Source organism: Pseudorca crassidens, chromosome 1 (assembly GCF_039906515.1).
Source record: "Pseudorca crassidens isolate mPseCra1 chromosome 1, mPseCra1.hap1, whole genome shotgun sequence".
In the NCBI taxonomy this organism is placed as follows: Eukaryota; Metazoa; Chordata; class Mammalia; order Artiodactyla; family Delphinidae; genus Pseudorca; species Pseudorca crassidens.
Window position 1 is genome coordinate 177,973,613 of NC_090296.1, and position 23,089 is coordinate 177,996,701.

At 45.7% G+C, this 23,089-nt stretch overlaps 1 protein-coding gene across 11 annotated transcripts in view; it reads left to right on the top strand.

The window, feature by feature from the left end:
* CELF2 (CUGBP Elav-like family member 2) overlaps window positions 1–23,089 on the top strand; it is an 830,631-nt gene that overhangs the window by 744,036 nt on the left and 63,506 nt on the right. For all 11 annotated transcript variants that reach the window (XM_067701074.1, XM_067701034.1, XM_067701064.1 and 8 more), the window contains 3 exons: window positions 3,454–3,502; window positions 11,679–11,813; window positions 20,418–20,497. In XM_067701074.1, coding sequence (XP_067557175.1) covers window positions 3,454–3,502; window positions 11,679–11,813; window positions 20,418–20,497 — 264 coding nt within the window. The remainder of the gene's footprint in view (window positions 1–3,453; window positions 3,503–11,678; window positions 11,814–20,417; window positions 20,498–23,089) is intronic.

Here is a 23,089-nt window from a genome sequence, read left to right on the forward strand (position 1 = left end):
GCAGTGGCTGTAGCTACCACTGCTACATTCCTGAGCCTGGATAGTCTTAGGTCAGAATCAAAGCTATTTCTCTCAGCAGCAGCAGGAAAACCCAGAGTCAAGCCTCCGTTTAATACCCGTCTTAAAGCTCCAGAGATAAAGCGTGATGCGAGGGCAGAGGAAGATTACTTTCACCCAAGGGGATACTGCTGGCGCCTTCAACTGAGTGTCTGTCTGGTGCCTGCAGTGAGTGAAGCCTGCAGTTCTTCATCATAGGCTCATAAGTCCAAATCCCGTGTTGGGCATTTTGGGGGGAAGCAGTGTGGTTTGGGGGAATCGGCACTGGATTAAGAGTAGGGAGCTTAGATTTCTGATCCCAACTCTGTCATTAACCATCTGTGTGTCCTTAGTGAAGTCACTTATTCCCTTCAGACCTGTACATTGAGAGCGTTGGATGGAATGATTCCCAGGGCCCTTTGCAGCTTTAGAGTCGAATGATTCTGTCCTTACTGCTCCCAGATTTCCTCCTCCAGTCCTCCGTGCGCGTCACAGATGGATCTGAATGCTCACGGCACTCTCTCTGTGCTGCTTTTCTGATGCTGGTCACCATCTTTTCCCCTTTACATACGTGCCTATCAACGACCATGTTGGGTCGGCATCTTCCCAAGGGCAAGAGTCCTTCACTTCATTTTTGTGTCCTATACATAACGTTGGTACACTTATCTCTTGTCTCCTATCCCTTGAACCTGTGAATCTCATTGGAGTCTTTTCAGCTCATTGACCTGTTACAGGTCTTTCCTATCTGGAAAGGAGAGACCCCGGCCCCATCCTCCTCCCCCATCCTCCACCGAGCCTCCTGTCTTCCCCACTTAGAGCTAATCTTCTTGAAATAGTTGTCTGCATTTCTCATATCAGCTGTTCCCTTTCCTGTTACTCTCCCGCTGCCTACAAGCTGGCATTTTGGCCCCTACCAGCCAACAGAAACTGTGTTGATAAATTCCCTTAAAAAAAAAAAAAAAAATTTGTATTGCCAAACCCGGAAGGATACTGGGGCGTTTTCATCGTAGCGTCTAAGAGCACTTGCTCTGACCATCGCCTTGTTCTTGGAACTCCCTGCATGGCTCCAGTGGGGCCAGCTCTTCTGCTCCTGCCTCTCTGGATGGCCCTTTGCTCTGTCCCCCTTAGACTCCCCTTCCTGGCTGTTCTCCACGGTTCTGCCCCTGGCTCTTGTCTCTCTTCACTCTGCATTTCCCTCTCTGGACAGTTTCAGCCACGCCTGGGGCTTCCGCCACCTCCCAGAGCTGTCGCAACAGCTCAAAACCCACATTTCCAACTTCACCCCAAATGCAGCGTGTCCTGACCTGTGCCCATCAGTCTCTACACCCCCTCCCCGAACTGCTCTCTCGTGTTTTCCCGATTTAGGCAGTTATATACAGGACACAACGTTATATATAGGACACAAAAGTGAAATGAATAGGCAGTGATCCCACTACACATTCAGTTGTCCAGGCCTGGGGTCCCGCTGCCCCCTCATCCCTACAACCAGCCAGTAACCTCTGAGGTTTAGACCTTCCCTGCTGTACGTGGGCTGTTGCAGTAGCCTCTTAACTGTTCTCCCTGCCTCCTGTGTCTCTCTTCTACCATCCATCCTCCACACTGCAGCCAAAAATAACTCTTCAAGGACGCAGATGGGATCTCGTTGCCTTGCTCCTTAAATATTCTATGCCTGATCGTTGACTTTTAGAGGAAATTTCAGCTCCTTAGCACGTGGGATCCTCTAAGGCCTGGATGCTGGCCGCCCTGGCAGCCCCTTCTCGTGCCTTCCGCCCTCACACTGTGGACTCCCTCCAGGAGGACTGAGGGCTTTCTCACCACGGTGTCCTTGTGTGGGGTTGTCCATTCGTTTCAAGGGCCACCCCCTTCCTCTGCTGGCAAGTCCAACCAGCCTTTAGGACTCGAAGCAGATAGGCCCTTTGCCAAAATCCCCCCCACCTCCCTCACCAGGCAGAATGAGGTATCTGCTCCCCTGGGCTCCCACAGCACCTTTTCTTAAAAGGCAGGTCGACTTACTGACTCCTAAGCATTCCATTCTCATGCTAGTCTCTTCTCTACAAATTGAGCATGTTAATGAGTGGAGTGAGAATACAAGTAGACCCCACAACTCCAGGCCTGTGTTCTGTGCATAAGAGCATCTTGCCGTTGAGAATAAACGAAGCAGCTCTGAATTATTTAGCCTCTTGTCCCCTGATACCGCTCCCTCTTACCTCTTCCTCTTGTGTTTTGAAGACCCTGGCAGCCATTAGGTGCACGTGGTCTCGACCGCCTGATAATCATTTCCCATCATTTCAGTGCCAGAGCCCAGTACCAGTCCCCTTTCATTTCAATTAGATAAAGCCCAGAGCTGTGGCTGGCAAGTAAGGGAAGTCCACTGGGGAAATTAAAGGTTCAGAGAGAATAGGGCCCATTATAATAAAAGCATTTGCACAGCCACTGATTCCATCTACCCTGTGGCTGCGACGTTCCTTGGGGTAGGATGAAATATGAAGCAAGAGAACCCATGAAAGTCATTTGAGGAATTTATTTTAATTGGAAATGGTGGCAGCTTTCTGTGCTCTGCAGATCTTCAGATCACGCACAGTGATGTGATTGGCATCGTTTAAAGAACCGTAGAGCATCTTGTTCTGCCACGATGCAGGATCTTGGTTCCCCTTTGTCTCAGGCGCTTCCTCCTCCTACGTATGTACTGAATGTGATCATAAGCCCCTCACTCCCGCTTTTCCTCCTCCCCCCCTTTCTCCTTCCTTCCATTCTTTCGGTGCCTCTGCATTTCCTGTTTCACACTTCGTGTTTAATAAAAATGGGATAATGGCACCTCAAATCAATCAACTGGTCGCCCTTCAGATTACTCAGAACTCAAAAAACAGCCATGCAGCAGACATAGAACGGCCAGAAGAAAAACAGATCATCTGTGTTTAAATTTGTAATAATACAAGATAACAGTAACTTTTTTTTTTTCTATGCCCCATTCATTAAGCACGTCACATGCATTTTCTCAGGTAATTCTCACGGCCCTGCTATGCAGGGGTCACCTCCAGCTCGCAGATGAGGAGACTGAAACTCAGAGGAGTTAAGACGCTTGCCGGAGGTCACGTAGTTGTAATGAATGGCAGAACCAGAATTACCTGTAAGATCCAGGCAGAAACCATATTGACTGGCAGGACCAGGTTTTGAACTTGAGTCTGACTGCAAAGCCCACGTGTTAAGATACCATGTCACAGCGCCCCGGGACTTAAAAGTACCCTGTTGCTGAACATCAAACACATGGTTGCATTTTAAGGTAGCTCGTTTTAACTGTGAGAGGTCTCGTTATTATTTACGTGCCCTTATAACAATGTCAGTAGTCGTGTTGAATAGCGTGGGATTTCTGAGACTGTTTGTTCAATCTGCCTTACTTTCTCACTTTTCTATTTTTAGATGCATCATCCCATTCAGATGAAACCTGCAGATAGTGAAAAATCAAACGGTAGGTGGTGACTGACTGTCTTCCTTTAATGTCTGTTCCTTTAAGTGAAGACGTGAGGTGGGGGGCGGGAAGAGCTGGCCCCGTTGCTGTTTCTCTGGGGAAGGCAGAGAGATGTGCTCCCGGAAACCTCCATCACGGTGGGTACCTCGCCCTCCTGCCTCCTGTGTCTCTGGGGTAAAGACCTGTGAAGATGCTACAAGGAACGACTTTCTGTGTCCCTGTTTGGGGCTTGCTCTGTGTGGCCACCCTGTGGCTGTTGTTTACCTCCTCTGACAGCAGCTTGGGCACCCGATGGGGAGGGGTGACCTTATACTATGCAGAGAAGGTGAGTGAGAAGGGCATCGCCCACCAAGAATGAGGCTGTCTTTTTTCCCCCCTCCCTTTGGTCCTCTGGCTTTGCGACTGTCTCACTGCACTTTTCTCTAGGTTGTATCCATGCATTTGCATCCACATTCATTGAGAATTCCGTCGGCTGATTAAATAAACATACAGTCAGTGCAAAAACAAAACAAAACAAAAATATGCATTTGATGAGGTCGGTGAAATAATTGGGACTTGCCTCTCCAAGACACCAAAGGGTTGCTAACCCCATTTCTCTCTGAAGTTTTTGCTCCCACCTCTGCAAACCTTCTGTCCCTGTTTTGTTCTTTGGACTGGCTGCATTGTATGTTAAAGGAATCGTCTACCTTCCTAGACCTCAGCCCTCTCCTGCCCCACAAGACTGACATGGTCAGCATGGCCGCCTTCCTCCGGGCAGCTCTGCACCTCATTAATTAGTCATGGAGCAGAAGCCGTACACTTAGAGATCTGCATTGTCTGCCAATGTAAATTATGACGGGGCTCTGCATCTCTCCACGAGGTATTTTCTTTTGCTAATTGTAGTGCATCCCATTTTCCGGCCCCATACACTAGATAGTTTCGAAAGAAATTCCACATCGTACGGTGGTGTCTGTCGGAGAATAGATGTTGGTGCTTTCCCCACCGTCTCCTCACCAGCCACACACTTCTCTGCAAGTCTAACTCCCTTTTTCCTCCAGTACTTTATCGCAGGCGTGGCGTTGAATGTCAGAGGGTCTAAAATCCACCCCTGCTTTGTTGTGGGATCTTGGTCCAGTCACCTCACTCCTTGACTTGACAGTTATCCATCGATTACTTACTATGTACCAGGCATGTTGCCAGAGGCTGGGACTGCAGCGGTGAATTTTTAAAAGAAGAAAAGGACACAAAAGACACTGTCCCTTACCTGCTGGAACTCACATTCGTTGTCACTGGTTTCAGTATCTAATAATCACTTGAAGACCAGACTTTAATCTCCTCATTCATAAAATGGGATTAATGCTAATTGCCTCTCATAGATGAGCTTTTTTTTAAGACTCATAGAAGATGTTTGTGACATCTGTAAGATGTTGGTCAGTGTTCCCTGGCCTTTAGGGGCCTTCGCCGAGTGTGTCTGCCCAGGCGGAAGGCCATCTCCTCGTGCCGATTTGTTCCAGGAGTGTGTGTTACGATCTGTTCTCTTCCTCCTGGGAGAGAGGCGGGATGGATCTAGTATTTGTGGGATGAATTCCATCAGTGAAGGTCATCCTGCCACATCCAGCCACCAGGAGATGCTCTCTGTCCTTTGGCCCCATAATTGTCCAAACCGTGTCAGGACACGGGCCATGGGATCAAAGTCTGCTGGAGGGGGTTCGTCTCAACCTTAGGCCATAGTGATAAGAACGTGACAGAAGAGAGAACCGAGTTGGAAATGTCTGACTTAAAATACCCAAAGAGTTGAACCGAGAAAGGGCTTCTTCTTCTGCATTTTCTCCTGTGCAGGCGCGAGCCCTGACTGTCCACAGGGTGGCTGCCCTTGCTGTCCTCTGTCTCCTGTGGGCACTGAGGGTAGTGTTTGCTTTGGATCTAAAACCACAGCAACAGAATCAAACTGCCGTGGGCACACCCCATGTTGCACGATCTCAAAAGCCAAGCAGGATTGGGCTCTGTTTTACTAAGATGAGCAAATCCTAAAAATGCCATTTTTCAGGAAGCGCCCCAGGGTAGCAGGTGAAATCTATTTTGAGGAGCCCGGACTTGACCCGGACCCTGCACTTATTGGCTGTGACCTTGAGCAAGTTCTCTACTAACCTCACCCAGCCTCCATCTCTCCCGCTGTAAGAGGGGCTCCGGAAGCCTAGTCTGTGCTCTTCCTGTAAGGCCCGCCTTACAGAGTCATCATGCAGTTGACACCCACAGAGCTTGGCGTAACACCCGGCACGTAGCGCGCGTGCAGTCTGCTACATCGGTGGCCTAGCTCCAGCCAGTTGAGGTAGTTGTTTTGGTGTATCCTGAGAGCAGAGGCCAGCCCTTCCAGCCTTGGGCTCTTCCTGCCAAAGCTTAGATCTGTGCACCTGAAGGAAAACCCCCAAACCTTCTTGCTGGGCCAGTTGTCCCTTTGCTTGCAGATCTACCTTCATGTTCTGAATTTCCAGTAAAAAGAAAAAGTCAAATAGTGTAAATGGACCAAAAGCTGCTTTGAAAGAGCTCTTCTTCACAGAGGCTCAGAGGGACCCCCACCTTGCATAGCCATGAGCAGACTTCAGGGTTGTCCTTGGAAGAATCAGGAGAAAGGTATCATTTCCCAAAGCCAGGGATAAAAGCTGCAAGCCTTTTCTGATTTCACATGACATTTTTAACAGGTAAGCATAGTTTCTGCAGCTCAGAGAGCACCAAGATTTCTTTGGCTCAGATGCTCGAAATAGCTCCTGTGGTTGTGAAAGAAGTATAACGAGCTCTAATTGCACTTTTTTTTGAGTTTGCTGACATTTATGGATGACACAAAGGGCTCATCACAGTGAAACAGTTACTCTCTTCATTATCATTGTGTTCAGATTTCCCGAACTTCGTATTTGCTGAGCAAGGCTCATCACAGATTCATTAGTGATGGACAAACGAATTCCGGAAAAGCAATCACTCTTTTAAGCTTTTGTCCATGCAGGGATTCTGACAAAGCCCAGAAATGTTAGTCTGCTGTATCTGCCCTGCACTTTACTCTCTTAACCGAACGGGCTTCTGGAATCTCCACAGCTTCCTAGAACCTGCCCTTCCAATGGCTCTGATTTCAGCTGCAGTCTCCAGCACATTTATGTAAACTCCTAGCATCTTCCATTTCTTATGCTTCTACTGCGCCAGGTATCCAAACAACGGATCCTCCTCTGGATTGGCAATACGACGTCAGGGACTTTGAGAAGAACACACTGAGTATATACCCAGATTTCAACAGCACCCACCTTTTTTGGTGATTTTTCCCTTACACCTAGTTGAGTGGATGGTACAGGAAGGGCATTGGAGGAGGCCTGGATTACTTCAGGGACCAGCCACACTCACACACACGTAGTCACTCTTTATCATTCTCTCTCCCATTGGAGGGCCTGTTTTCCTGCTTTTAACCTTCCATCACTATGCAGAAAAGGCAACCAGCCGTGCGAGATCGAAAGTGAAACGCAGTTGCTGGATCTGAAGTCGGTCCAGCAGTGGGTGACAAGGAAGTCGTGGCGGTTGCCTTTGGTTCTGTTTTTGGAGTCTCGGGAGCTGGAGCCAGTGTTCACTGTGAGGTCGCACTTCTGACGTGAAGGATTATTTTTGACTCTGTAAGCAGAGTATCAGAGCTTTAACCTCCAACCTCACAGCTTGTCAGGGTCCTTAGAGCCTCGAATCCAGAAATGCCATTTAAACGCCCCCACACACACCGCCAATCTCTTTCCTCGAGGCCTCTGAAACCCCCCGTGGCTGTGCTTCAAGTTCCGAGCTCACAAGAGTCAGGATGACCCGATGTTGTCACCCTGGGGAGGGCGAGGCCTGTGGAGATAGGAATCCAGGGTGTTCCTGTGCAGTCACTTGCTGATGTACTAGAAGATGAAGAAACCATTTTGAAATTCAAAGTAGAGAGACCCATGGATTCGGAGGCCGTAATTAAATGCCATATGTTAGCACTAACACATTGAAAAGTTGTTAATTAATTCAGGCCGCCCCGACTCCAGGTGTGACTTTGACAGATTGTACACCGGTGTGTTAGCACAGACTTACAATTGGGGGGGGTTTTAAAAAATGAAGTTTCTAGTCCCTGAACCTAAAAAAGTCCCCACTTGTATTTAATATTAACCCCTTCTCATTTATACCACGGAAGGGGAGCTGGCAGTGGTCACTGGTATGAATCCACTTTCAGTTCTGCTACTGTTATTGACGGCAGCAACCCCACCTGTGCAGCACGTGGTAGATGAAGTATTTCCCCTCATTCATTCATTGGTTATCCTAAAGGAAAACATACTTTTTCTTTAGGGGGCAAACACCTTATCTTTTCTTTTCTTTTTTTTTTTTTTTTTTTTAGTTCCCCTAAAGCATTTAGCAGAATACTGTGAACATGGTAGGTTTATCTAAGCAGTTGGCATTCTTGTGGATTGAAAAAACTGGCGAGATACTTAACTGCCCATGAATACTTCGGAAAAGCCCACCAGGAAATTCATCAAACATTGATGAAAAAGTTCAGTGATTTCAAGATAATTAAGTTTGTTTAAAATGTTGACAAAGCTGTTTAGCGATCTTAAAATGGGGATCCTAGGAATAAAAATTTTCACTGGAAGAGCGGGAAAACTCACTGAGAGGAAAGCTAGATCTTTGTAGCTATTCCCATTTTGCCATTAAAGCAAACAAGGCCCAACTGTGAAAACCACAGAGCTACTTCGGCTTGCAGAAGGTTGCCAACATCCAGGTTCCTTTATACATGCACACACCTGCCGACACACACACACAGGAAAGGAAGTTAGCGCTTTCAATAGCATATGGAGGGTGCAGATTTCCTTTTCTTTTTAGCTAATACTTGTTACTGAAAAAAGTGACAGTTATCTTTCATTTCCCTGCCTGAGTTTACCGCTTCATCGTGCCTAGGAAGTCAGGATTTCTTCGTAAATGGTTTCCATTTTTTGTAAATCCATCTTAGGAAAAAAGTCATACTTGAGCTTCTCGGGAGCTGCGCGTTTAGCTGACTATAGCATCCCGCACCCTGAAGCTCAGACCCTGAAAATGGTCTTCGCTAAATACCGTCATTATAGGTTTATCAGGGAAACCAAGGACCAACTGGGACTTTATCCTTTGCTTTTGTTTGAAAACCTGATTCTTCAGGATAAGAAGAAATACAACAGAAATTTTTTTCTACTCGTCGAGGTATCAGCCATAGCTTCCTCGGGGTAGGAGTCCCAGAGATGAGGGCAGGAAGGGATCAGGGCGGGGGGCAAGAACTACAGCTGCAAGTTTTCCCTCCCTCCCCAGCCCCATTTCCGCCAGTCCCATCCGTTCCCCTTCTGCTTCAGGGGAATGCCACGTGCCCTCAGGGCCACTGGAGTCCTCGCATGCTGAGGAGTCTGGCATCGCACTGGAGGTCAAAGGCTCCCGTTGGAAAGAAAGCACCTCTTCTGGGGCATCTGATGCTTCTAATTCTTAGACCCCAGTGCCAACACAGCCCTCAACTTACTATGCTTTCACCAGTTCCTAGTAGATCATTGGTAGTCCACTTACTCTGACAGGAGAAAGAAGGACTTCTTAAATTTAAAACTCTTCATCTACATAAAGCAAGTGGAGTACTCAGCAGCCTCTGCTGAGGAATCAGAGCCAGTGACACCCCCTTTCTCTCTGAGGAAGCTCAACACAGGCGGTGGCCCTGGACCACCTGTGACCTTCCTTCTGCATCCAGCCCCTCTCTGCAGATGAAATAGAAAATGGTCCATATTGTGCTTCAGTCAGGCTGCCTTCCTCCGTCCACCACAAAGACAGTCCTTATTCATTCCTGACTCTGCGCCTTGTTCGGTTAGTACGTGATGCGCCCAGCACACTGCCAGTCCATCCAGACCCTGCCCGTGCTTCTTAAAGCCTGGTTTCAATTCCACATCTAACATCAAGCCTTTCTCAAACTCTGGTACCCGATTCGTAGTTCACAAGGATTGTGTAATTGTGGTTTTCAAGCTGTGTTCTTTGGAGCCCTCGTTTCTCTGCGTTGTCTTGGGAGCCGCCACCAGTGTGGAGAGAGAGGCTGGGTAGAAAGCGATGCTGAAGTCCATGTTCAAGGGCTTCATTCAGCCAAAGCGTGTAACCAGGCTGCCTTCTCTCCACCACTTGAGAGAGAGAGAAAGGAAAGAGAAGAGGGAAAAGAATCAAGTTGAAACCTTCATTCTATGGATGACAAGACTCAGGTCCACAGAGGTCAGCTCGTCCTCCAAGGTCACCCATCACCTTCATGGCAGCACTGGAACGAGGACCAGGGTCTCCCAGTCACAGCACTGCCCTACCCTCCCAGCCTCATCTGCCTCCTCTGGACTTGTGAGAAACACAGAAGAGTGAGCAGAACCCTGGGCTGAAGAAGGTACCAGATCCTGGTGCAGGTTGGGCCACCTCCTTGTAGAATGATCCTTGGCCAGATCCTTCCCCCGCTGGGCCTTGGCGTATCTTTAGAGTCAGACAAAACGTCTTCCACGTCTGTTACTTCCGGCCTGGGAGCCTACAACTAGGCGCTCTTAGCCCCTCAGCGCCACCCTTGTCCAATATAGTAGTCACGTGCAGCTTTTAAATTTTAAATGAGTTAAAATTACATCCCATGAAAAATTCACTTTCTCGATCACACTAGCCACCTTTCAAGTGCCCAGTGGCCACACATGGTTTTCACTACTGGGGTGGACGTCACAGACCAAACTTTCCCCTTCTCCCCGAGTTCTACTGGACGGAGCTGCTTCAGAGTAAGTGAGTCTCTGTTCCATTATAGATCTTCCGTCCCGGCTCCTGGAAGACACAGACCAGAGATTCTGACTTACGTACCCGAAGCAACTGGCCCTGGCAAGTGTAGAATACACTCTTGCCAGTTAAATGATAATGAGACACTTACTGTCCAGAAAAAAGAGTAAGAAAAACAGAAATAAAAGCCAATTAAATAGCAATGACAAGATTATAATACAGATATAAAATGATCCCGTAAGCTAGGACTTTCTGAAGTGCTGGTGTAGCCAGCTATCTTTCTTTCTTTCTTTTTTTTTTAATTTTAATTCTAAGAAATGGATTGAAAGGAAACATGGGAAATAAGCAAGACTTCTCCCTGAGGGCTTCTAGGACGATCTTTTGCTCTGTCTCCTACAAACAGCTCCAAACACTGTCTTGAAATCCATAATAATCGTGCCTTTGAGGCTGAGTGTAGGCCAGTTATCCTGAGCACAAGCACGTCAGTTTAGGGAAACAAATCTCCCCGGTCATCAGAGGTAAACCTTCCCTAGTCTCTACCCACTGACAGCTTCCAAGGTTAGAATTTGCACGTTGTTGCCCTGACGCCCAAAAGGCATTTCTGTTCATCAAGAATCCTACCTCCAAGTGGGCAGAATAGCATTATTCCTTCCTTGTTCTTTTTTTGGTGACAGGTTTCACCCCGAGATTGGGGCCACCCTGACGTGATTCTCAAATAACCGCAGCCCCACTCACTTGGCCACAGTTGCCTTCAGCTTCAGTTGTAAGGTGCAGACCACATGTGCTGACCTGGGTAGGGCTGCGTAGCCAGTGCTATGGACAGAAGGCCCCTTAACCAGCTCTCTGGAGAAATTCACATCTCTCCTGTCTCCTGTTCTCATCTGGACCAGTGGGGACAAAGCTATTTGAAATCAGGGAAGGAGAATGTTTTCTTCCACTGAATCCTTTGTTAAAAGTTTTGTTTATCAATTTTCCACTATATCTGCTTCTGTTATTTTTCCTCTCGCGATCTTTCTCTTTCGCTGTCACTCAAGTTAAAAGAACATCTACCCAAAAAAAAAAAAAAAACATTAAAGTCTGTATCCCAGAATATCTCTATGGGACAGCAGCATTTAGCAGTTACTTAGAACTTTAACATTTTAGTAAACATATTACTGCTTCCAAATGGGGGGAAAGGACTTAAAAACAGTGTTTCGTGTCCTTTGAAGATGTTTTATTAATAAACGAGCTCCCAGTGTTGGAATAGGAGCCGAGATGCCGAGCAAGGGTGGGGAGAGCAGAGACGGCACGTGTGGGGGAGGAAGGTGGCCTGGGTGTCTGAAGAGTTAGCCTCGGGACCCAGTCGGAGGTGGTGATGACGCGTTGATGACGAGGAAGAAGGTGAAGTGGCCTTGGCTCATTCATTATTTCTCTCTCCTAGCCGTGGAAGACAGAAAATTGTTCATAGGAATGGTTTCGAAGAAATGTAATGAGAACGATATCCGGGTGATGTTCTCTCCATTTGGCCAGATAGAAGAATGCCGGATCCTCCGGGGACCTGACGGGCTGAGTCGAGGTGAGTGTGCTCTCTGCAGAGTCTCTGCCCTTGAGTGCTAATTGGAGCTCTGTGTCCCAGTCAAGGTAGACATAGCTCCCACACGCAGCAAGAGGTCACCCTGAGATACGTCCTGCGGGACGAAGTTATCCAACCCAAACTTTTCACCATAGCTGGAATGATCACCTTTTATTTCTCAAGTCGAGAAGGTCCTAGTGGCAGCATATTAGCCCAGGTTATCACTGTCAGACGGGAGGCCCACAGGCTGCCCTGCCGTTACACATCCCTCTTCAATCTCAGATTGAAGGAGCTTTGGGAGGTATGAGGGAGAGATGCGGAGAGCGAGAGAGAATGTTTGCTGCTCGCATCTTAGCCTTCTGTCTGGCTTTCTGCCTGTGCCTGGGAGAATGCTGAGCGTGTGGGCCTCTTGACTGAGAAATAAACCAAGAAAAAAAGGCCCCTGTCCCCGCATAGTGCAGATACAGACTCAGGGTAACCAGGCCTGTCTCAGGGCGTTAGGGTTTTATGGCAAAGAGCAGAGCTCCTGGAGTCCTAAACACAGGGACCCATTAAGTGACAGACAAGTGACTGCGTCCAGGAGAAGATTGTAGGTTCTTCTCTGTCACTGTGATAGAGGCAAAGGCTGGGGCTCCGAGTGCGGACGAAAACCAGTGTTTCCGCGAGCAGCCACACAGGTAGCTGGAGATGACTCTCTTCTGTCCACGTTTACCTCCCCCTTTGACGGACCCGCACGCCTCCCTCCTTAAACCGCTTATAAGGCTTGTCACCGTGTTCCCAGCCATCTGACTAGTTTCCTGAGTCAGCCCAGGAGGCCCAGGGGAAGACGCACACGGAAAACACATTTCTCCGTTCTCGTAAGAAATCCGTCTTTTTGCAACGCAGAGAGGATTTCATTCAATTAATGGGGTTTCCAGGGCAACTTCCACAGGGCTAATTAGAAATGTCTCTACATTCCCCATCTCTGGTTCTGGGACTGCACTGCCCGCGCCCCATGTTGAAAGAAAAGGTTAAGCCTCAAATATCCAGGGACTAGTTTTCTTTCATCTCCCTGGTCTTACGTAAACTCAGCGCCCTGGGAGGAAGAACATTTGTTCTTTTGACTTTTAGACATAAAGCTTCGTGATGCCAACTGCTAGAATCGAAGGCACAGGGAACAAAAGTTTTCCACCTACCTCCACCTCCAAAGCCCTGAAACAGAGGTGATCTCGGGGAAAACTAGGAGGGGGAGGAATGACTCCAAGCCTGTGATCCCTGTATTTTCTTCTGAAGGTGGTTTTAAAAAAAAAAAAAGGAGGAGGAGGCCTGGAAATGACACTTAACACTCGCTGAAAGATGGGAGTCTAAAAGCTGAGCAAGACACGATGTTGAGTGGGGCCCCTAAACAGCAGGCCCAGTGCCTCAAGCTAATCTGTCACTTAACCACGTGTGCCTTTACCAGTGTCACCCAAAATAGTTCCTTGTCCTGGGCACCCGCATCGCCTCTGGTTCCCATCCAGCCTCGCAGGCAGAAGGATACCAGGATTTCGATCCTGGGTCCCTCTGTGCCATCCTGGAGATACGCACCAGGAGAGCTTATCATCACATCTGATCCAGGAGAGGTAGATAGGCAGACAGACCAGGAGAGTGAATACCACGGGAAAAGGCAGTGGGGCTGAGGAAGAATTAAGTAGGCAAGAAAGACAAAAGAATATGTTTGCGATCCCTCTTCTGCTGCCAGTTTAGTAATAAGAACCACTGTTGTCTCCCTGTGACTATTCTCAGTCACAACTTGCGTGTTATCATTGCACTTTTGCATTTGCCAAGGTGTATGGCATGGAGAAAGAAGCGATAGGCATAGGGAAATGTATAGTGCCTTAGAGGTCAGTGACCCTGGGGCCCATCCCAGAACTTCTCCTGACATGAATCGTGGGCGTGGTCCATTCATTTTCCTGTCTCTGTCCTCAGTTTCCACACTCGAAAATGGCAGCAGTCTAGATATCTGCCCTGCTTGTCTGATAGGGCGTGATTAGCTACTGCCATGGTAGGTTTTTTGTAGAGCCAGGCCATCCATAGTGTTTCATAGAGACCTTGACTGTGAAGTAGGAATGCTGGACTCCTGTTTTCCCTCTGCTGATTTACAAACTGACTCTCTGCCTCAATTTCTCCATCTGTCCAGTGGGGACAGTGATGAAGAGCATTGGTGCCTAGAGATCCTTGAGCATATGTTAGCTATTTTTGCAGATGAGATTTTTTTTAAATGGTCAAAACTTTCACAGGAAAGGGTGTCAAGACACTGTACTTGATGGGAGAACCTGACCAATTCCATCTGCCATTTGGTTGATGAACCAGCCCTTGACACCAGAAGCAGCCTATTTCTGAACTGCTGGTTCAACGTAAAGAGTAGAATCCTCCTCCCTGCCCCCCGGCTTTTTTTTTTTTTAACAGAAAACTAATTTCTGATTTTCTGGCAGACGGATGAGAATTCCCTGTGGCAAAAAAAGAAAATACTCATTTATTCTCATTTGTTCTGAGATATAAGGACAGACAGTGTTGCATTTTTCAATTAGCAGGACCCAGGGACTCCTGGGTACTGGGGACTGCTCCTAAATCAGTGATTTGTTGAAAGAACAGTTCTCTTTCATGCTACCCTTTTGCTTTCATTAAAGAATTGGCGTTTTCAATCAAATATTAATAAGTGCGGCGCTGCAGATCAGGGGCGCTCAGCATTTCTGGTCTCCATGCCTGTTGCTGGCTCAGCTGTTTACAAAATAAGTAAAAATGAAGTGAAATGAAAGCTTGGCTGCTCTGAAAAGTACTTTGTAATACTAAACCAGGGTGTAAATTAGTCAGTAGGAAAGGATTTAAATCGAACCATTTGATTATAATGAGGGAGAGGTGCTCTTGAGTGGTTCACGTTTCTTGTTTTTGCTTTTGCCCAGTTCAGCTACAAGAAGGAAGACAGAGGAGGCAGTTAGTAGCCCTGGGTCCCCAACAGGCGTCACGTGTCGTTCATTCTCCGCCACATCAGTAGTTGACATTCCTACCTGGCAGGTGTTAACCTGAGGTTCCTCCAGGCTGTTGATTCAGTACCCCTGCCCCAGATCAGAGTAGTGGGCTGCCAGGACCCACATCTTTGTACCTATTTAGCCTTGCTATACTTTCAGTTAGAATCACTGTCTTTAAAAAAAAAAAAAAAATCATGATCTACACATTGGCAGGAAAGACTTTTAAAAGTCCCGTAGTTATTCACCATCACCCAGATCTGTATCATGTTTTAAGATGGGACCTCTCTGCCCCATCCCGCTGGGAAATTGTCATGCCTGTACGTGGACAGCACCTGCCAAGCCTGTTGAAACCACTCAACGAACGTTAGGACTCTGCCTCGCTTTACGCTGTATGCCCACATCTGAACGTGCATTTTTTCCCCTTTGGGGGCAGTAACCCATTCTGCCGTCTTTTTCTGATTTGGAAAACCTGGTTTGAGATGCCTTCACGCCCCTTATGATACTCAGATCCTTCTGCAGTGGCAGATCTACCTCTCAGGCCCGCTGTGTGAGCCTTCATTGAGAAAGCAAGCCAGGGTAGCACAAGCCCACACATGGCCAGTGACATGAGATGTTTGCTCTCAGAATCTAAGCTTGAGGCTTCTGAGCCAACATATTTACTGGACAGTGTCACCTTAGCATGTTGATTTCCTAAAATACACATGTTCTCACTTATCCACAGTCCCACAGTCCGATTGGACTATTTGGTTACAGTCTGCCAGGTTTGCTGCACCATAGCAACAAAATATCTGTAACTCAGAGACAGTGAAGGGGTTGATTTCATTTTTCTTTCCCATAAACTGCAGTCAGATCTTCACTGCCATTTAAGGTAACCTTCTGCTGGTTTAAGAATATTCCAGCTGTGTTTATGGTGTTCCAGCATTCTCCTGCCAAAACCTTTGACAAATGAATTGGCGGTATCTTCAGGGATGTTAGCGACCACAGACTGGATTTAGCCATTAAATCCTCAATTATTTTCGTTATATCTGATCAGGATATTGGGAGAGGGCTTTTGACTTTTAAAACGTACATGGAGAGGACTCAGTTCTGATCGTGACATTTTAGTCTTGCCCACGTGGTACCCAAATGTTCAGATATGTGGAAACCTTTATCAGATGCCCCCTGGGTTATTAAATGCATCTTGTCACGCTGCTCTGGGTACAATCTTCCAGCCTCATCTCAGGGATGAGATTTTTGCCAACTATTAAGTCCTAGTCCGCACTCAGCCTCAGGTGCCGTGAATGAAAGATCTCTCCATGCCAATTTTAAATAAACTAACCCAGCGTTGGGGATCGCACATTAGAGTATTATTTTTGATGCTCCAATGTTATACTCATAGCATATGTTTAAACCCTGCCATTGCTCAGAAGATACTGAGAGGAAAAATTGGCTGCATTAAGATCTTTCTACAGCTGAAGAGGAATTTATAAACAAGTTTCCATAGGCTGAAATCTTCTCAGCCACACAAGTTATTTTAAATTATGCTTCCTTCAGTTAAAATATAGCAGCTGTTGCTCCTCTTTCAAAGAAGCAGCAGAAAAGCAAGAGACCCTGGCATCAGTGTATGTGCTTTTAAAAGTGCCTCTACTTTTTTCATTACTTTCTCTCTCTCTCTCTTTCTCTCTCCCCTTCTTTTTGATGCAGAGCAAGAATTCATCTAGTTCTCTCAAAATTCTCATGTAGCCTAGAGAAAAGGTAGAACACCTGAGTTTAAGATATCCTTTCAACTGAAATGACAGGTGTAATAGCTGGGTTCCAACATCTGCTCTGTGCTTTCCTTAGATCCCGTCTGTAGGAGGAAATGACTTTGAGAAACCTTTCCCCAGTCAATCATTTATCTATTTTAGCAGCAAGAAGACAACCTCACTGAAATAGGAGGAGTTCAGCTCCTTTCATTTCTCTGAGCAATCTCTGACACTCTGAAAGTGGAGACAATAAATAGTGGCAGGCTAAATTACAGGTTGGACACATTTACGGAGGGAATTTTTGCCTTTTTTTTTTTTTTTTGCTATTATGTATTTGGAAGCTTTGAGACAGTAATATATGGGCTATCTTACCCCACCCCCAAAAAATAGCTTTATTGTCTTGGTACCTGTATTTTTTTCCTCCCAATCTAAGTTCTCCAGCATTTTGGTCAGTCACCAGCACGCGCAACAGTCTAGAACAGTTGAGGGCTGACCCTGTAAGGTCGGAGCAGTTGTCCGTCAAGACCCAGTAGACTCTGCTGTACCCAGAAGCTCATCTTACAGAAGAGGACAACTGACCTAAGTCATTTCTGTCCAGCGGGAAGTCATCTGGCTGGTTTGTAGAAGAAGCCAGCAGCCCATTTTGACTGTAGGAGCTTGTGTGACCCTACGTTAGTGAAAAGTGCAGATTTGAGGGCCCACCCCAAAGCCAGTGTTTTCAGTGGTGCTGAAAAGAAAATGAAAATCTAGCGAGGACCTCCTGTTTGAGAGATGTTACGAAGGTTAACTGGCTACCAACCCATGGAACATTCGGTTCTGAAGTTGCTTAGCTTCATCCAGAGCGGCAGAGAGAGTGAATCTTTCAGCACGTGCTCCCATTTAATAAATGACAGTCATTTTCTCCCTTAAGTAATTGAACACAGCACCCAGTAGGGAACTTGACAGAGCCCCTAGGAGGCCAGTTCTCTCTTACTGCACCACTGCCGGTAGAATAAGAAAGTTAAAGGAGTCATCAGATTTGCCAGATCATTTTTTGGATGGGATGAGGATTGTATAATTAGAAGCATCAGTCAACCTTTTAATTGCAGGTTTCACAGAGGGGAAGGGGCAATGGTTCGAGTTTATAGAGAGATCATTTCATTGTTCTCTTGCTAAGACTTTGCTTTGGAGACCTGTTAATTGCTTGATCTTTCTCCCGAAGTTACTTACAAAAGCTCTGCCTGCTCTGAAATCGTGGTAGATGCATAAACTCTGCCTTATTGATTTTTGTTGACATTTTACATTTTTTTATGCATTCTTAACCTCCGTTTAGAAGCTGTGTTGGTTTGGCACATGCTCCCAGATAATAAGAGCAAGCAAAGTGAATGAAACAGGCTTCTTGACTCCTAAAAGCAGAGTTAGTGGGGCTTCCCTGGTGGCGCAGTGGTTGAGGGTCCGCCTGCCGATGGAGGGGACGCGGGTTTGTGCCCTGGTCCAGGAGGATCCCACATGCCGCGGAGCGGCTGAGGCTGTGGCCGCTGGGCCTGCGCGTCCGGAGCCTGTGCTCCGCGGCAGGAGGGGCCGCGGTGGTGAGGGGCCTGTGTACCGCAAAAAAAAAAAAAAAAAAGGCAGAGTTAGTCTGGGCTTCCTATGGCCTCAAATATGCCTCCATTAGATGATTTGCTTGTGCCTCTACTGTAGCCTCCAGACAGGAAATGAAGGGACTTCCCCGGCGGTCCAGTGGTTAGGAGTCTGCACTTTCACTGCCAGGGGCAGAGGATTGATCCCTGGTCTGGGAACCAAGATCCCGCAAGCCACGCAGCACCAATTTTTTTTTTTAATTTTTAAAATAAAAAAAAGAAAAATCTCTTAGCGTTATTTCCTCTGTTAATAGTACCGCTGATCATCACAATCTTCAAGAGATACTACTTTGAATCAGATGGTAAACTGGGGACTCTGTCATTTTAGAGCTGAGTCTATTTCAGTATGGAGCCAGCAGAGGTCCTGTTGTAGATCTCACACACATCATCTAGATGCCTTAGAGAAGGCTGCCCAGCTGCTTCTGTTGATGACAGAAGCCACAGCCACTGTAGGTACAGGCAGCATGTTGAAACAGTCAGCTTCACCAGCTGCTGTAACGTCAGAAAAACCATAGGAGATAGCTTGGCATTCTTCGTGAGCTAGACGTCGGGCTTCAGTGAGGACAGCTTAACGGAGATGAATGAGAGGAACCTCCCGTGTACAGAGAGTTTTTGTGTATTAAAAATTACAGCGTGATGCCAAAAAAAAAAAATGCATTGACTTATTTTCATGACTGGTGGTTGTTGTGCTTTGGGGGTAGTGGGCAGGCATTGCTTTCTCTTACTGCTGTTTGATTGAAAGGTGCTAATACAGTATTGACTTGATAATCTCACCAGGTACCCATGCAGAGCAAACAAAGAAAATGTGTTTAATGGCTCCCACAGTGACTCCCATACACCAAGCCACCCGCTGGTTGTTTGGATGTAGAATGTTCTGTTTGGCTTCCCGGCCACAGAGGCAACCATCTCACGTGATTGGTGCCAGAATTCCACTTCTGTGCACTCGCTCTGGGATGACAAGCTTCGGCCCCTCGGTGTTTAGATCTGCTTCATTGGGAAATCTTTTAAGTAGTAATAATAATAATGTTTTCAGGCAATTGAGTAGAACACTAAATTATTCTCTGATACCTAAGTTCAAACTGTGCAAGGCTAAAGAAGCTGAAAATCAATGCACTTTTAAAGTCATTAGAGATCATAAGTGAAATAGTCAGCGTTGCTTTAGCTAAGCTTTTAGTGTGCGGTGGTATTATTATAAAATCAGCCTGAATCTGCATTAATTTCACAGTCTTTTTCTCTGAGAAGCCCAAGGGTGCATGATGAATAAAATGTAAATTTCAGAAGGCAGTGCTTTTATTAGTGGAAAGGGCAGTGAGCCGTGTAGCTGGAGCAGTGACCTGCATGGTAGCCAGCACTGCTACAAGAAGCAGGAACAAGCACTGTAGCTTCTAGTTATTTTACAGCTGGGGAGAAAAATAGCCATGGAGAGAGTTCTGTGGGTCTCAGGGGAGACATTCACAGAAATATACATTGTCTTCTGTATGTTACACTTGAGGTGGAATCTCTGATAAGAATCCACAAGTCACAACTTAAAGTCTCCAAGGTTTGATACAAATAAGAAATCCAATGCAAGTGTTTAAATTTTACTTCATACACACAGTTGAATATTCCCAGAGTAACAGAGCATTTGTTTTCGTTCATCATTAACAGTTACTAAGTAGTTTGTACAGGATTTGGGTATATGTGTTTGCATTTGAATAGCCTGAGTGTATATTTATACATACATCTATTTTTTAACTACCCAGAAGAGATGAGGTATATTTATTTGCTGACATTTCGAGCTGTTGGAATCTAGTTGCTAATTTGCCCTGGGTGTGAGGATTTTACTGTTTGCTGCTTAGAAAGCAAGGCTCATGTTTGAAATACAGAGCTGGAATGGGTAGATGCCCTAAGTCAAGACAGACAAGGAGAAAATGTAAAATCGCAACTTTTTATTTTAGAAAATGCAAACTAGGTCTTGCGCATTTCAAACCCCCCCCCCCCCACCCGTGGCTTAAAAAAAGAAAGTACCCAGCCTCCTTCCCCTGGACTCCATTTTAAAAATAAATAAACTAATCCATCAGTAAATCTTTCTGCTGTGGTCAGATTAGCAGGTCAGCACTGTAAGTAAAAAGCAACACGAGATAAAAACCAAAGAGAGAAGTTGTTGATTTCATGTACTACTGAGAACAGTGTCGTCCTGTGGCAGTTCTCGTAGACTGTGTTGGTTTAACAAGCGTCCAAACCTTTTGTCTTGTTGTTTTTTGTCTTTCCTGCTCCCTGTCCCCTTGTTTCCCACAGGCTGTGCGTTTGTCACATTTTCTACAAGGGCAATGGCACAGAATGCAATCAAAGCCATGCATCAGTCTCAGACCATGGAGGTACTGTATCATCTGCCCTTTCTTTGTTTTCTTTGTGCAAATGGTGGGGAATGGAAAGCAATTCTCTCCTGTGTGGATTGTTCACATGACAATCACAGATGTAAACTTTCACCATCTCTCTCTCTCCATTCATTCATATTCCTTCTTCCTTAATCTCTCTCCTCCTCCCTCTCTCTCTCTCCCTCTCTCTCTGAATTTTTCCCCTGATGACTGGAAATGCACTTAGTGTAAAACCTTCCACTTGCTCTGCGTTCCTTTTTGAGCCTTTTATTGCAGTGGCCCAGGTCCTGCTGTGTAAAGTTCATGATGCAATTTAAACCGAGCATCCTTCTATACCCCAAGAATCGAGTACGTTCCCCAGCCCCAGGGGTGGGATGGGTAGAACATTAACAGACCCCATTCCAAATTGCAGCTGGCCCTGTGCAAAATCACAGGGTTCTTTCATTTCTTTTTTATTTTCTTTTTAATGCGGGGTCAAGTTATCTTTAATCGAGACAAACAAATTGTTTTTGCATCAAGAATGTTGGAGAAAGTTAAGACTTCTCCCACCTCATTGAACCAGTGCAAATGTTCATGTATGAGAGTCCCCCGAGAAATTAGATTTTCACCCTTACTAAAAAATGAACAATAACCAAGAAACTCAAAGGCTCAAATGTGATCTCCTAATGAGAGTTAGTGGCTTTCGGGGAAGAGAAATAGGCTGGCGTGGGTCCACAAATGTAGACAATGGCTCTGTACTTTGAGTCTGTGATTCGGGTCATGGCCTTTCAGAATTTTGCACAAAAACACTCCAAGAGTGATATGCTGTTACTTATTCTGTATTGTCTGATAGAATCCTTTGGGAGTGCATGTTCTGCTGTATTATGTAAACTGTATCTTTGTGTATGGGTGATCTTTTCTGGAGGTGGCTTTGTAGTGTTACCTGAAGTTAACGTTTTTCATCTTTTGAAAAAAAAATTGTTTTCAGTTTTATTTAATGTGCCAAAAAGTTCTTTATTGATCGTTTGAGCTTCTTTTTTGCCTCCACTCTTGGGGGGGTTTTAATTTTTTTTTTTGTTCATTTGTTTGTTTTTTGCAATGCTGCATCTCCCGAAGCATGCCGGGAGCTTAGTGATCTTTACGGGTCTTGTTTTGTGGGCAACCTTTCTCTAGGGAGCCAAAGGGTGGGTGGAAGCGGGGGGTAAAGAGTGTGCATGGCATTGTCATTAAGTGTTTACTGTACTTTTCTGAGTTTTGATATCAGCATTGCAAAGCCTATTGTCTTTTTCGAACTTTCTTTTGACTTCAATATTCCTAACATATCTTATATAATCACTGTGTTTTCCTTTCAGTGCAATGCATTTTTAAGACACTCACACCCCCCTACGTGAAGGCAAGCTCAGGTGAAAATCGGCCACAATAAGAGAGAATTAGCAGGATTTGAAATGTCTAGGAATCCAATCTTGAACAACATGCAGTCACACACGTGATCATGTTTTTGTCCCCTCCCCCTACCCTTTCCCTTACCTTGGGGAGCTCCTTTATCGGGGATCAGCCTGGTTTCCAGCTTCATATCAGTCTGGAGATGAAATGAAAGTACTGTTAAGAAAAAGGAAGTCTTGACCTGTATTTATTATCTTCCATATATATGTGTTTCATTCTTAAAGATTTTAATTTCCTGTAATTGAGTGATTTGTACCTAAATTGGTCTCCCCTTAGATGATTTTGTAACCTCAATTCTTTCAGCTCTGTTGGAAACATTGCCACCCCAGTTCCTTCACCCAGGGCCCCCCGCCCGAGTGGGAGGTCTGTGTTCTCCTGGGTCCCTACGGAAGGAGAGCACGAGAAAATACAGCAGAACTGGGTATGAACCCGAACCAAGAAAATAACAGGCTCTCAGAGTGAAAAGAATTTGCTGTAGAGAATGGGGCATATTTATTCTTCAGAAATCCTTGATCCTTTGTTAATACTGCTATTATCAGAAATCAGATCTGATGCACTTGTTTTTAAATCTGGACATCCATGCTTAATCAGAGGAGCCCTCAGACACTTAAATTTCTTGTTTAATTCAAAAATATTGACATTTAAACAGAAGATTACATATTATGCAGTCTCATTACACTTGTACCACTGCAGTTTGTTTTCTTTTTTTGAATTAATTACATTATTTTCAGGACTCTGGCTTACATCTTCCACCAAGATGTATGATCCAAGAGATGTGAATTCAAAACGATGTCACTGTTAAAGTTTAAAAGAACATGTTATTTTAAAAATCATTAATCTTTATATGGTACCTTGATTTTCCCACTTTCCTCCAATCTCTCCCCACCCTGTTTTCCCCTTTCATGGTTTATACAAGTCATTTTTGAACTATAATCATTGGCCTGATTTTCTGCTTTTATATCATTTTTTGGTATTTAAGGAAGAAAAAAGCCAACCGTAAATGAACTGTTAGGAAGAGATGCTATAATTTGTTATGGGACAAATTTGATACAATAACAACCCTTTCCAGGCAAAACCCTTGCTGTCTGTAATTTCCATCTTCAGAGTGGTTTTGCTGTCTTTAAAGTGATGAAACGCTGAAACACGGAGCAGATGAAGAACAATGAAGTA